The sequence below is a fragment of the Chlamydotis macqueenii genome, chromosome 18 (genome assembly GCF_036417535.1).
Source record: "Chlamydotis macqueenii isolate bChlMac1 chromosome 18, bChlMac1.mat, whole genome shotgun sequence".
NCBI lineage: Eukaryota > Metazoa > Chordata > Aves > Otidiformes > Otididae > Chlamydotis > Chlamydotis macqueenii.
Genome location: NC_141573.1, coordinates 1,619,570 through 1,634,312, shown reverse-complemented (window position 1 = coordinate 1,634,312; position 14,743 = coordinate 1,619,570). Strand labels below are relative to the sequence as shown.

The 14,743-nt window shown below is 64.6% G+C and overlaps 2 protein-coding genes across 3 annotated transcripts in view; one reads left to right on the top strand and one right to left on the bottom strand.

The window, feature by feature from the left end:
* Window positions 1-7,941, bottom strand: part of SLC39A11 (solute carrier family 39 member 11) — a 95,212-nt gene extending 87,271 nt beyond the window's left edge. Inside the window, exon 1 of one of the 2 annotated variants that reach the window (XM_086762278.1) lies at window positions 7,820-7,941. In XM_086762278.1, the coding sequence (XP_086618404.1) occupies window positions 7,820-7,825 (6 nt within the window). In that variant the 5' untranslated portion in view covers window positions 7,826-7,941. Of the gene's footprint in view, window positions 1-862; window positions 886-7,819 lie in introns of those variants that run through there. The other variant, XM_086762279.1, reaches the window with a different exon arrangement.
* SSTR2 (somatostatin receptor 2) lies at window positions 7,102-13,386 on the top strand. Its single transcript, XM_086762277.1, has 3 exons — window positions 7,102-7,149; window positions 7,597-10,085; window positions 12,245-13,386. Exon 2 carries the CDS (start codon window positions 7,671-7,673, stop codon window positions 8,784-8,786), a length of 1,116 nt encoding a protein of 371 aa, XP_086618403.1. The 5' UTR covers window positions 7,102-7,149; window positions 7,597-7,670; the 3' UTR covers window positions 8,787-10,085; window positions 12,245-13,386.
* Window positions 13,387-14,743: the final 1,357 nt, after the last annotated feature.

Here is a 14,743-nt window from a genome sequence, read left to right as displayed (position 1 = left end):
TAGAGGAGCAGGAGGGACCAAGGAGGGATGGGATGCACCACGTTCCATCTGGTGCACGACACCCCTGCTAATTTGGGGCTCAGCCCCCCACGCTGGCAGCAGGATAGAGCAGCTACACAAAGAAACGTTCAAACCTGACGGAGCGATGGGACGCTTCGTCCCGCTTCTCGGCGGGGCTCGTTCGTACCGAAACCCAAATTTCCTCACGCTGAAGGCGAACACCCTCGCAGCACCCCGCTCCCCGCACCGCCGAGCCACGGGCACCCCGGGACCAAGCCAAAAGGGGAACGAGTCCTGGGGACGGGCCACCAAAGCGGGGCTGGGGGCACCCAAAAACGCTGTGCCCCGCACACCCGGGAGCCGCGCTGCTGAGGAAACACACGCAGGTGCATGAGCGCAGACACACCACGGCACCGAAACGCAGGTGCGTTTGTACAGGGGTGCACGGAAACGCCCGCGCGTTCGCACAGAAACGGACGAGCAACGCACACGCTGCCGCCTCCTTCCCCCCCTCAGAGCCCCCCCCGGACCCCCGGCCTCGCCCCAGGGCCGCTGCCAAACCCCGTGGGGTGTGTGTCCGGGTCGGGAACCCCCGGACGCCTCGTCCCGGGTAGGGGGACAGGGAGGCCCGCGCCCCCCAGCGCCCCGTGCTCCCCCCAGCACCCCGTGCTCGCCCCCAGTCCCCAAGGGGAGGGACCCCAGCACCCATCCGGGCCCGCCCCAAGCCCCACCGCGGGCACCCCCGGCCCTGGTACCGGCGCCCCGCACCCCCAAGGCCCTGCAGCCGGCATAGCTGGGCCCACGGCTCCCGCACCACCCGCGCCCGAAGCCCCCAGACCCCGGCGCCCCCCGCCCCGCTCACCGCCCGGCGCTCCCCGCCGCGGCCCCGCCGCCACTTCCTGGTACCGGCACACGTGTCACCGCCCCGCCCATTATCGCGGCCGCCACCAATGGGAGCGCGGCGGGGGCGGGCCGCCCGCGGCTCTGTGTTTCGAGCGGGCGAGGCGGCGGGAGAGTGAGGCGGGCGGGCGGCGCGGGCGGGCGCAGGAAGGGAGGGGGTGCGCGGGCACTGCCACCTCCGGGCACAGCACGGCCCCCCCCCGCGCTGCAAGGGGACCCCCGGGCAGGGCTTCGTGGTGGGCTGCATAAAGGCAGCTCCTGGTCTTTGGGTTGGGGTGCACTGAGAGCGTCGCTCCTTGCCACCCAGCAGCCGTGAGCACGGCTCTGCCACCAGTGTGATGAGCTGTGCCCGTGCGCTGCAATCAGCCACGCTCATTAACAACCAGCAGGCTGCACCCTAATGATCAGCACGCGGCAGCCCGCTGGAAACAACCCCCCACCCATCACCGCTGGCACCCATCCCCGGCACGGCCTTCAGTGCGGCGGCCACCGCCACGTCCTCTCCTGTCCCCTCCAAGCACCATCACGAGGCACAGGGCAGCCAAGCCTGCACCCCTGGATGGGCCGGGGACAGAAGCACCTCAGCGGGATCGGGGCCCACGCCGACAGCCGCGGGAGCCAGGGCAGCCTCGGGGTTTGCCCGTGCCTCCGCTTCGTGCCACGCTGGAAGGTGCAGAGGGTGGCAGAAGGACACATCCAGCTCTTCTGCAGCACAACCCCTCTTTACGAGAGCACTTGTCTTTTAGCAGCCTTTCACCAGCCTCCCCTGCCACAGCTGGGAAAGGTCAAGGCCGTTTGAAACCTCGCTGATTTAGGATTTAATCAACCTCCCCCTGTAATTGCCTGCATCCTTCATTAGCTCCCCTCACGAGGCAGATGCAGCTCGAGGTGCCAGCTGGGAGGGACACAGGGACACAGCAAGAGGAGCTCATCCCCGCTGCCCCCGGGGTTTGGAGGCCACGACAGGGCTGGGGACAGCTGGTGGCTGCGGGGACACCGCTGACACGGGGCCCTGCACGCTGCCGTGGTCTGGGGGCAGCTGGCAGGGACGGCCCTGCATGGGGGGATGCGTGGGTAGCCCCGGGCAACGGGGACAGTTGTGATGACAGTGAAGCATCAGCAAAATCAAGTGTCCACCAGTGTCATTTCTGCAGGGACATCTCCGTGTCACCTTTCCCCGGGATAACACGGCTGCTCCCGTGCCAGCTGCTCTTCCTCCTGCCTGCCCACGTCCCCCACAAAAGGATGGGGAGGGGGTCCAGGGCAGCCCCTTCCCTCCCGCTGCGGCCAAGGAGGGCCGGCAGCTCCCGCGTGGCCCCTGCCTGTAGCAGGACGAGACCGGCGATCGCAGCGGTGCGTTGTCTGGAGTCCCTAAAATGCGTTGTGAAACGACCAAACGGGCACAAATTCCTGTACCTTATCTCTCCCACGGTGCGGGAGATGCTGCAAGGGGCAGCGCCGCGGTCCCAGCTCCGGGGAGCCCTGGGGACACCAGACAGCCAGGACCCAAATCCCTTTGCATTTTTTTTGGCGATAAAACTCCCCAGCGATGTCTGGGGCAGCTGCGGCAGGCGGACGGCGCAGAGAGACCCATCCCAGCGGAGCGACGGCCTGGGACTGGGGCGGGTTTGGAGATATCCCGGCTGTTCCATCCCTGCGCCCCTTCTGTGCAGGCTGGGCTGGTGGCCGGGCTCTTTCCCAACCCAAATCCATCCCTGCCAAGCCGGGGCGGTGGACACAGCCAGCCTGGCCCCGCGCCAGCGCGGCTGCCGTGCCGAGGGAAGGAGGACATTCCGAAATGTCCCAAGGACGGGGCACGGGGGCCACATGGCAGCGCCGGGCAGGACCACGCCATCTCCATCCCGCGAGCTAGCGGCACACGTTAGTCACGGGGCACAAAGTGACAGCGTTACGCTTCTCCGCTGGCGTCAGGCTCGTGGCGAGAGACACGACGGACGCGGCACAAGGCTGGGGGAGCGCGGAGCCCCACCAGCGCCGAGCCACGGCCTGCGGCTGCTTTGAGCAGGAGGGGACGCGGGTGCCAGCGGCTCGGCGCGTGCCGTAACCCACCCTGCCGCTTCAGGCTGGCGCAGAAGGCCCGGCTGCCAAACGCGGAGCGCTGCAAGGTCCCGGCGTAACGCGCGCAACCCTCCAACGAGCACAGCGGGCAGTGGCACAGGCAAGGGCAGAGATTTTGGCCGGCAGCTGCCAAAGGCTCGTTAGCGTCAGGGGTTTAGCGATACGATGCTCGGGGAGCGTGTGCAGCAGGTTTCACCGCAGCCCAGCCCCGGTACCCTCGCAGGGATCAATAAACTAATGAAGGAGGCGGGTAACGGCAGGGCGAGAATGGGAGAGGAAGGAGCAGGGAGGTCTGGCGGGTGCGGGGGTCCCCCGGGAGAGAAACCTGCATCCTGCGGGGTCTGGAAGCTGCGGGGTGCGCAGGGATGCTATCGCTCCGGCTGCAGGTGAAGGGGCCAGCGCCTCTCCCTGCCCATCCATCACGGCTGCGGATGCTGCCCGATTCGATCCCATCCTCCGGCGGCCGCCAGCCTGCTCCTGCCTCACCTCGGGGTGCGGGGGAGACGTCCAGGCCTGTTTGTCTGGCTAATTAGCAGCAAGCAGAGCCGCCCTCCATCCCAGGCATCCCTGGAATGGAGCCAGGCAGCCTCCAGCCTGGCGTCAGCGGAGCCACCAAAGCCGCTGCCGGCTGTGGGGCAGGGAAGGGGCTGTTGCCACCCAAAGCACCCACGGGCGAGGTGAGTCACAGTCACCTCTGCCCACGCTGGCCCTGTCCCTGCGGCCACGGGGGACAGCGGGGTCCTTCCGAGGGCAGCGGGCTGGGGAGGAGCGGGCTTGGGCTCTGCAAAGGCGACGATGAGCTCCGGGGCTCATTTCCCTGCGTGCTGGGAGAGGGGACAGTGACGGGGCCAGCAAGGCTGTGTGACATCCCCTCGCTTCACGCCAAGGTCCTTCCCACCCCGTCATGGGACACCGCAGCTGGGCACCCCAGGAGAGAAGACAAGAGGAAGCTTTACCTCCCACAGACCTGTCCCCCAGCACAAACAGGGGGCCGGAATGATGGCCCGGCATTTTTGTCCCCCGAAAGTTTTGCCCCACGCCCCCCCGTCTCTCCCCCTGCAGCGCGGGGCGGCCGCATGCGAGCGATGCGCAGGAGGAGCGAGCTGCGGGGCGAGCTGCGCTGGGGAGCAAATCCTTCCCCTCCTGACTGCTGGGGAGCGGCAGCTGCCTCCCAGTCCCTCCAGTTCCCCTCCGCCATCAGAGAAGGAGCGAAAAGCCAGGGATCTCGCTGCCTCCCCTCCAGATATCGGGGGGAAAGGCCGGCTGACCCTACCCCGCCGTTGGCAACCGAAGCCGCGGCTCCTTACGACACTCATTTCCAGGACAGGGGTCGGCAGCGCTGTTTTCCACGGGGAGCCTGGCAGGACAGCTGGGAATGGATGGCAGGAAACTTGGAAGGACTTGAAAATTCGCTTTGAGGTCACGTAATCCCCATGCCCCTCTCCCATGGATTACGCTGGCCGTCGAAGCCGTGTGGGAAGGGGCCGGGCGTTTCTCCTGTATCCAGCCCCGCCAGCAAATTGCTTTTCAGCAGAGTGGATGCTTCCCGGGCTGAAGGACAAAGAGGAGTTTATCTGCCAGCACCAAACCAGCTGCTGGGGTAGGACAGCATCTCACCAAACCGGGGACCACCCAGAGGTACACCAGGCTGTAACACCACCCTCAATCTAAGCAGAATAAAAAAAATATATCTTCAAAAGGTTCAAGCACGGCTCTGCGATTCAGCTAGCTGCTGCGGCACCCTCGCAGGATGGAAATCCGCTCAGATCAGCCCCAGAATATGCAGGAACCCATCATTTCATGAGTTTTTGGGGTTTTTCAGTGAAGATCAGATCCGGTTGTAGCTGGGGAAGCACCCCGGCATCCATGCCCTCACCCTGCCCCGGCCACCCAGCTCCAGCCCCCCCGGCACAGCGGGACGACGACGCTCAGCACCACACTGGGTGCTGGGAGAAAAACCTGCAAGCCCGGGCCGGGAACCGGTCGCAGTGCCACAGCCGGAGAGGGGGGACCGCGGCACGCCGACCTGCCCCGAGCAAGGCTGAGGGACCCCAGGGAGGGACGGGCAGTGCCATCTATTCAGGGAATAAATTCGAGGAGGCAGCGCTGGAAATGCGCGCAGCAAGGCTTGGCGCTGTCCTTCCAGCAACGGCTGCCATGTGGCTTTGAGGGAAGGGGACAGCCAGGACATCCCTCCCGGGCACCGGCACCAGCCGGGAGAGGATAAAACCACTATGAAAAGGTCACGAGGCATCAAAACCCTCTCCTGTGCCATGCTGGCGTGCCGCACTCCCTGCTCCCCACGTCGGGGAACATCTCAGCTCTGCCTGCATCTCCACCTGCTTTTCCAGCTGGAAAAAAAAAAAGCCCCACGTGCAGCCTCCCTGCACGGAGCAGCATCGGGGCTGGCACAGGTGACACGCAATGGGACACCCCAACCCCAGCGGGCAGCACCCGGCAGAGACCAGGTCCCCCGTCCCTGTCAGCTTCCCTCTCCTCACGCACTTTTCCTGGGATATTCATTCCCACACCATTTATCCCAGGAGGAGCTTTTTCCACCCTCCCAAAGGTTTAGGAGGCTGATGGTGATTCTCGCTCGCGCTCCAGGACCCTGTGCCTTCAAATCCACCCCAAAAAACAGATGGCCAAGGGCAAACGTGAACCTCCCAGCTCCTCTTGCCGCAACCCGCAGCCTCGCTCGGGGCTCTTTGTTCCAAGCCACTCTTAATTTCCTGCTTTCTATTGTCTCTCTGGTAAGTGATGGAAAGGGGGGGAGAAGGAATAGCTATTATTTAATTGCTTTCAAGATCTCAAACAAACCAGAGCAGAGGTTATCTCCCCCAAACCTCTCTTTTTTTGGTCTTCCTCCTCCAGTCACCGTTACTGGGTAGCTGCAGCGGGAGAGGCTGTGGCAGTAGCCCCCCTGTACTGCGCAAGTCCCCAGAGACCCCAGTCCCCACAGAGAGCTGTGACCAGTCCCGGCATAGCCATGCCAAGCCACCGAGGACCTGCCCCCTGCCTTGCCTTCAGTGGCACAGTGCGAAATCCTGGGGCGAGGTGCTCCCAGCTTCCCCAGAGACACTGGGGTGCTCAGACACCTCTCAGAGGGGTCTCAGCCAGGGTCCCAGCGTGGCCGTCACGCTGCCATCGCCCTGCCCCGTCCCTCCCGCCTCGGTGGCCCTGGGGACGTCAGGAGAAGCTGAGCCCATCGCACCATCGCCAGAATCAAAATGTTTCTGCAGCAGGAGCCAGACAGCGAGGCCAAGGTCGCGCGAGGAAGAGGAAGGAGCCGAGGGGCGTGTGGCTCTGCGGGTCTCTTCTGCTGGAAGCCCCGCGGAGCCAGGCTCGGGCGGGGGGGAAGCAGGGTCCCTGCACCCATGCTGCGCGGCACCTCTGGCACACGCCCCGGGGACCCCCCATGAGCCCCCGGTTTTGGGCACCAACAGCTTCCGCAAGCAGGGGAGGCTCTGCTCCCAAACCCGGGGAGCAGCCGGACCTCTGGGAGCAGCACCCAGAGGCACCAGGTGCCCCGCTCGGCTCGGGGGTCCCGGCGGGGCGGCGGGCAGGGAGGGTGGGCAGGGGGAGCGCAGCAGGAGAGGCAAAGCAGGGCAGGGTGGGCAGAGGGCAAAGGGGGAAAAAGGAGGGTGGGCAGGGAGGGCAAAGGGGGGAAAAGGGGGAGGGGGGGCAGAGGAAGGTGGGCAGGGTGGGCAGCGGGGGAGCAGGGAGGGCAGAGCAGGGTGGGCAGGGGGAGAAAGGGGGGTGGGGGGAGGCAGGGAGGGCAAAGCAGGGCAGAGGGGGAGATGGGGGCAGAGGAGCGTGGGCAGGGTGCGGCGGGCAGAGCAGGGTGGGTGGGGGGGAGAGGGGAGCAGAGGAGGGGGCAGGGGGGGAGAGGGGGGCAGAGGAGGGGACAGGGGGAGAGAGGGGGGCAGAGGAGGGTGAGCAGGGTGCGGTGGGCATAGGAGGGTGGGTAGGGGGGGAGAGGGGGGCAGAGGAGGGGGGGCAGAGCGGGGGGGGGCAGCGCTGTCCCCGCCCCGGCCCCGCAGAGCCGCCCCGTGCGGGGCGGGGCGCAGCCGGTGCGCTGGGTCCGGTGGCGGAGCCGCGCCGTGTGCGGCGGGTGCGGTGCGGGGAGCGGAGCGCTGCGGGGAGCGGTGCGGGGAGCGGCGGGAGCAGGTGAGCCGGGGCCGCACCGCCCGGGTGCCCCTGTGCGGCGGCAGCGGAGCGGTGGGTGCGGGGGGTGTGGGGGGCTGCTCCCCGGCCCCAGCTCATCGCCCACCGCAGCCGCCCGGGCTCAGGGTGCCGGGCCGGGGCGGAGGGGGCTGGCACCCCGCCGAAAGGCGAGGGACAAGCTTCATCCCCCCGCACTCAGCGCTGCGGGTGTCAGTGGCCGCCAGCCGGGGACCCCCCCACCTTGGATTTTGGGGGAGTCACGAGGAGCCCGGTGTCACCCGAGTCAGCGGGAGCTGTGCTGTACCCGGGACAGGCTGCTCGGCCCCGCACGGCCGGGGAGGGGGCTTGGGGAGAGCCCCTCCGCCCAGCATCCCTCCCTCGGAGCCTGGCAGCAGGATGGGCAACCCCCCCCAGGAATACCTTCATTTCTGTCTATTCTCCAATTTCTAGAATCTTCCCCACCACCCCCAGAAGATGACATCTCAGCTCCTCTGAACCAGCAGTGCCCAGGGACCGGTGGAGCCATGGAGCTGGAGTACGAGCTGCCCAACGCCACCGCCTTCTGGTTCTCCCCGGCTTCTCCCTTTGACAACTTTTCCGTGGAGGCGCCCACCAACGCGTCGCAGAACGCCACAGGCCAGCACTTCGACCTGACAAGCAACGCCATCCTCACCTTCATCTACTTTGTGGTCTGCATCGTAGGGCTGTGCGGCAACACCCTGGTGATATACGTCATCCTTCGGTACGCCAAGATGAAGACCATCACCAACATCTACATCCTCAACCTGGCCATCGCAGACGAGCTGTTCATGCTCGGCCTGCCCTTCCTGGCCATGCAGGTCGCCCTGGTGCACTGGCCCTTTGGCAAAGCCATCTGCAGAATCGTCATGACGGTGGATGGGATCAACCAGTTCACCAGTATCTTCTGCTTGACGGTTATGAGCGTTGACCGGTACCTGGCTGTCGTCCATCCCATTAAATCTGCCAAGTGGAGGCGGCCCAGGACAGCCAAAATGATCAACGTGGCCGTTTGGGGTGTCTCCCTGTTGGTGATCATGCCCATCATGATTTATGCTGGGGTGCAGCATAATCACGGCAGAAGTAGCTGCACCATCATCTGGCCGGGAGAGTCGGGCGCCTGGTACACAGGCTTCATCATCTATGCCTTCATCCTGGGCTTTCTGGTGCCTCTCACCATTATCTGCCTTTGCTACTTGTTCATCATTATCAAAGTCAAGTCCTCGGGCATCAGAGTGGGCTCCTCCAAGAGGAAAAAGTCCGAGAAGAAAGTCACTAGGATGGTCTCCATCGTGGTTGCTGTCTTCATCTTCTGCTGGCTCCCCTTCTACATCTTTAACGTCTCCTCAGTCTCTGTCCTGATCGTGCCCACGCCTGTCCTCAAGGGCATGTTCGACTTCGTGGTGGTCCTCAGTTACGCCAACAGCTGTGCCAACCCCATCCTTTATGCCTTCTTGTCTGACAACTTCAAGAAGAGCTTTCAGAACGTCCTCTGCCTGGTGAAGGTCAGTGGCATGGATGAGGCGGACCGGAGCGACAGCAAGCAGGACAAATCCAGGCTCAACGAGACCACGGAAACCCAAAGGACCCTGCTCAATGGTGACCTGCAGACGAGCATCTGAGGGGACAGCAGAGTTGTCCTTCCTTCGCTCTCCTCTCCCCACTTGCTCCCAGCTGCAGCAGGGCAGTGGCACGTACAGAGTTGGGGCAGGAGAGCCAGCTCAGGGGACGGCGGTGCGTGCGCCGATGGGCGGCGGGGACCCTCGGCTGGGCTCCTGAGCTGCTGGGTTGGCTTTCAAGCGCTGGGAAGGATACGGTCCAAGAGGAGCTGCCTCGCCAGGAAAACAAAGACAACTTGTAGCAGTGCAGCGCATTTCAACACCAAAGTGCCACTGCGGGCCACAGCCACCGCTGGGGAGGCTCCGCTGCCTTCCCCGGTGGTACCCTCGGGGCTGGTCGGCTCTGGGTGCTCTGCCCCAGAATGGGTGCTCGCCCATGGACACACATGCACTGCAGGGTGACCTCAGGAGGAGCCGAGCCACGGGTGTGTGCCAACACGTGTGCCACCGCGGAGATGCACCATCTTACGGCCGAGACCCGGTGGGAGCTCCCCGGAGAGTCCGAGCACGCGTCCGAGCCACCCTCCGTGAGGAGCCGAGGATATCTGGGGCTGCATTTTGCCCGGCTTGTCCGTTACTCCATCGCCTCCCTGAAGTCTCCCTGCTGCTGTTTGACTGCGTCGCTTGTGACAGCCGCCCTGCCCGGAGGTGCCACGGCACGACGGAGGCATCCGCCCCGCGGGAAGCAGCTCTGCCGCCCCAGCAGCCCCTCTGGTCCCACCACGCTCCTACTCTCTCTCCTCCCGCTGCCGGAGCGCCCCTTCCCTCCTCTCACCATGACGTCACCTGCCCGCAGGTTTTCTCCTCGCATGGACGATTTTCCCCCTTTTCCCTCCCCAGCAGCCGCTGCCCCTCCTGCCGCCTGCATCTGCTCGCGGTCCATCCCAGGCTGCGCCGGCAGCCAAGACCACCGCTCTCCCTGGCGAGCCACCGCACCATCGTCCGGCACCAGTCCCTGGTGGGAAATCCTCGGAAGCATCATAACAGCAGGAAAACACTGGGGGTTTGGGATGCCCTGGCAGGGGCTGCGACACGTCCCGCTGCCACCAGCTCCCGCGGGCTCCAAGGATCACTCGCGGTGAGCAAGCACTGACCGGCCACCGGTGACGCCTGCCCTGCTCCTTCCAGGCAAGTCACGCCCGAGGAAGGGGCAATGGAGAGGATGGGGGACAGACAGGAGGATAGGGGACTCCAACCCTGAAGGAACCGGGCAGAGCAGATGGCAGGGCTTCCAGCACCAAGCTGTGAGGAACAGCAGGGCAGCATGCGTCCCCCTTGTCCCTGTCCTGCAGCGCAGCAGAGGTAAGGGGCACCATGGGGTGTGAGGGGTGGGGGGGTGGGTCTGACCTGGATGCCCGGGACCACCCTGGAGCGATCGGCTCTGCCCCTGCGCACAAACCTGGGGCCCGGGACCCGTCAGCACCCGCTCCTGCCCCAGCCAAGCCGCCCTCCTCGGCCAGTGCAGCGGGAGCAGAGGCGAAGTCCTGGGGAGGGGGAAAAGCCCCATCATCTTCCCAAAGCACCCGCAGCAGTCTCTGTGCCGGAGGCCAGGCTCTGCTCGCAGGCTCTTGCCCCAGAGCCGAGCCATGGGAACGCAGCGGTGTAGGTGGAGAAAACAGCCCGGTCTCACTCACCGTCCCCTTCCCACCCCGACATCCCCCCAAGCAGCCCCATCGCCGGCCGATGCGGACCCTTCACCTCGCGCTGCTGACAAGGCAGGGGGACGCAGTGCAGGGCTCAGGGGCTTTCTGCGGGGCAAAGCAGAGCGTGGTCAGCGTTTTATTTGCTTTTAACCACCCGCTGCTCCTCCAAGGAGCACGCGTCTGCGTTCAAGCACGTGGAAGCACCACAGGGTCCCCTCGCTGCCGGCGCTGGGCTGCGCAGGCAGCTGCTCACCGCGCGCGGCCCCACGTTGGCTTCGTTAATAAAGCCAAATCCCAGCTCTGAGGCAGCGCAGGCTGCCCCGCCGATGCTGCGGGAATTAAAACACGAGGAGCGCGTCACGCTGCCGTGAGATACTGGCTGGCGACGGCCGGGCGCAGTGCGGCCGGAGCCTTCTGTCACGGTGAGGCTCCAGTATCAGCTGCAGCGATGCGTCAGGGGGTCTCGGGGTATTTCGTATTTGGTGGGGGGTGAAGGAGCGATCTGTGAGGAAAGAGGGGAGGCGGTGGGGAGGGGGCTGATGTTCACACCCCCAGCACTCACCCGCAGTGGGGTCAGACCCAGCCCTGCCAGCTGCCGGCTTCGCCGCGCTCCCGTCCATGCAAGCCTGGCCACCAGCGCCCCGACCGACGGTGGGGGATGGCTGTTCCCAGCCGCACACCCAAAGGAGCCCCCAGCCGGGAGCATCTCCTCCCTCCCAGGCTGGGGATAACAGGGCTACAGGTGAGGAGCGAGGGGGGCTGTCACCAGTGTCCCAAAGGCCACCAAGGTGGGATGCTGCAGGGCAGGAGCACAGGGAGGCTGCCGGGGGGTGCTGGGGCACCCACGGCCGCCCTGCCGCAGCTCACCCCGGGGAGAGGGACAGGAGCGCGAAACGCGGTGGAGCAAGCAGGGGAGGGAGCCGCAGCCCAGCGCTCGCAGCAAAACCAGCGAAATCAAACCTGCTGCTGCTCCTTTGCTGACTAATAAACAGCAGAGCCAGCACTTCTGCCAGTAACAAAGTTTGCCTTCCCAGCCACTTGATTTTAGTGGGAACTTGACCTCACATTGGATCTGTTCTGCAACGCCTCGCAGGCTGCTGGCGGCATAACGAGAAATCCCTCCTGGTTATTGCCGAGCAAAAAGGCTGATCCTGCAAGTGCAGAGCGGCTCCGCTGCTGCTTCACACGCAGACTGTCCCCAGGCGGGCGAGATTAATTACAGCTCCCGCCCGCCCGCAGCAGCGGGAACAGATTTATCACAAATCGGGGGCGACGGGAAGCAGAGACTCGTGTGTCCCGTAGAGCTGCCCTGTTCGCCGGGAGCCTGTTCCGTGCGGCACGGATCCGGCCCCACAGTCCTCAGAGCAGGGCTGGGGCTGGTGGCTTTGCTGTGGGGTCAGAGAAACCAGCTCCCCTTCCCCTCCCCGCTGCTGGCTTCCCCCCATGCAGACGAGGAATCCCAGCAAAGCGTAAGGGCGGCTCCCCAGCTCCCGTGGGATTGACCTGCGCGGAGGCATCCTCACCATCTCCGCTTCCTCAGCCCTCGGGCCCGGGGTGAGCCGGGCTGGGCTGAGCATCGCCCCAGGCACGCTTCCCACCGTGCGCGCCTTGGACTGAGCCTGGCTCCCGGTGCTGTGGAGGCCAGTGCCCCCTCGGTGCTCGATAGCCAAACCCCGCTCTGATGGGCGCAGAGAGGCTGGGTTTGCACCCGGAGCCTTCCTGTTGGATCTCTACAGCTCCTCACACCAGCACCAAAGCTGCCTTGGACTTCTTTAAAATAACGATCTCCTAACGAACCCCGCTGTCCTGTCTCTGGAGGGCTCCCTGACTCTCCATCCCAACGGGAAGAGCCTTGTCCTTGATGGAGACTCCACCGAGAGGTCCCTTCCTTCCCAGATCTGCGCGGGCGGCCAGCGATCCCCAGCCAGCTCCGTCCCCTGCAACGAGAGCTCCCAGGCTCCGGAGCTGCGACTCTCATGTCTCTGGGGCACGTTTCGGCCCTTGCTGTGAACGAGCTGATTTCAATCCGCTCAGGAAGCATCTCCGTCCCCTCTGCCGAGGCTGCACCGGTCGCGCGCCCTGCCCAGGGCTGCTCAAAGGGGGATTCACCAGCAAAGGGCACAGCAGACCCCAAAACAGCCTTCCCTTTGTTGGATCCGAAATGAGAGCTGCTGCTTCCCGACCCAAGGACACCTCTGCCAGCCTCGCGCCCGTGCCTCCTGCCAGATTTCAGCTCACTCCCTGCTTGCTCCAGCACCTGGACTGCAAAAAAAGCCAGGGCAGGACAGCCAAGCTTCGGGAAAACCCACCTCGAGCCCTGTCCTGACCAGGAGGAGACGAAGGATGCAAAGCCTGGGCAACCCAGCCGTCCTGCGCCGTGCTGCGCGGTCAGGAGGGGAGGGGTGGGTGATTGTACATATCTGTATATACCGGCCACGCCACGAAGGGTTTTATTACACTGACACCGCACAGACACTCCGCAGCCCGTGTTTTGCTGCAGCCCCTCCCCGTGCACGGAGCAGTGAGTCAGACCCAGCTCCTCGGGGGTCCCTGGGTCCCCCTCGCCATCCCCACGGGGCTGGTGGCACCGTGCACGAGCCAGGAGGGACCGCGGAGGCTGGCGACTGCTGCAGGGTGAGGGAAGAGCCCTTCCCTGCCACGCTGCAGCTGTAGCGGTCCGGGGGGTCGCGTCCCCCGGCAGCACTGCACCGTGCTGCCCACCCCCTGTACATACGCTCCCTGTATCTATAGCCGTGCTCCGTATAGCGTGCGTGGGTCCGCTGTACGACACCTTGTGACCGGAACGCGCCCGAGAGCGTTTCTCTGCGTTTAGTCTTGCTTTCCTCCGTAGCAATTGTTTCTCAGTGTGGAACTCAGCCTTCCCGCGGCGACGGCTCCCGACTGCCATGGGGAGGGAGTCACGGATGGGGGAGGGAGAGAAGTAAAACAGTTTTCCTACAGTTTCTGACTCTGTGTGCGTGTGTGCGAGCTGGGCGGGAGCAGCGGGGAATAACCCAGGCTGGGACACCTCCCTGGGTGGGTAAGAGACACCAGTTTCTCTGGTGGGATGACTCACGCTCAGTCCCTCTCCCAAAACAAGTTCTTCCCCACATCCATATCCCTGATGGGAGCAACGTGCCTGGTTCTTCACCCTCAGGGCGAAGCAGCAGGAGAGCTGCACTGGCCCAAAAACCCCCCAAAATTGCTCCCCAGCCAGCACAGACTCGGGGCATTGAGGTACAGGAGCGTCTGTGCCAGTGGCAGCCCCTAAACTGGATGGGTCACAGATGAAGCACGACCACAAACAGCTCTTCGATAACACGGGGTCACAGAAAACTCCGTCTGAACAGCGGGAAGGGAGCAGCTTCTCTTCCCAAGGCGGCAACACCTCCGGGCGGGTTTTGATGAGATCAGGGGGTGTAAATGCCATGGCTGGAGGTTTAATCTGCGCTGGGAGGGGGCGTGCGCGCTTAGAGAAGAGGTGCATCGCCGGGGAAACACGCCGATGTACAGAAATCGGCGCCGCTATGAACGGCAAGCTCAGCCCCGACCAGCTGCACAGGCCAGCTTTCCCATCAACAGCTTCCCTGCAAACAAACCCCCAAAACACCTATGGTTCTTTTTTTTCTTTCCCCCCACCAATTTGCAACACACGCAGGATTTGAATACAACCTCTACCAGCAAAGCCCCAAAGCCTCTCCCCGCAGACCGCGCGTTCCGGTTACGCCGGCATCTCCCGTGGAGCCGGAGGCCCTGCGCCTGGAGACCTGCCTCTGGCAGGGGAGCGGCGCGTCGCTGGGGCAGGATTTTCCTCTGGGAAGGAGCGTCGGTGAGAAAGCAATCACCGCGCTTGCCGCTCGGCTGCGTGGCGGCTGGCTGAGTCAGCGCTCGGTGCTAACAGGTGCGCTGGCTGCGGGGACATCTCCCGCTCGGATCGACAGACGACACACGAGTACGCGCGCAGAGCTGGCCCTGGGTTTCCGGCAGAAAATACAAAGCCTTTGCGCACAAGAAAGGCAGTAACCACGCAGGGAAGGTTCTGCAAACAAAAACCAGAGCGCGCCGGTTTCGTTCTGCCTCCGTGGGCTGGAAATAGGCGAGATGATGGAAAGTGCAGGTGTTGCGAGGCGCAGCCACGTAAAAGAGAGGGAGGGAGAAATAAACCGCTGTTGAGAGGGCCTGGTCCCAGCGGGTGCGTTCCAGCTCTGCCCCCCCAGACACACTTTCACTCAGCGTAATTTTGCCAAACCTGCACGAGATGAGCACTTTTATTGTTAAAACCACGTCAGACGGGGCCGGCGGCCTTTCACTGAAAGC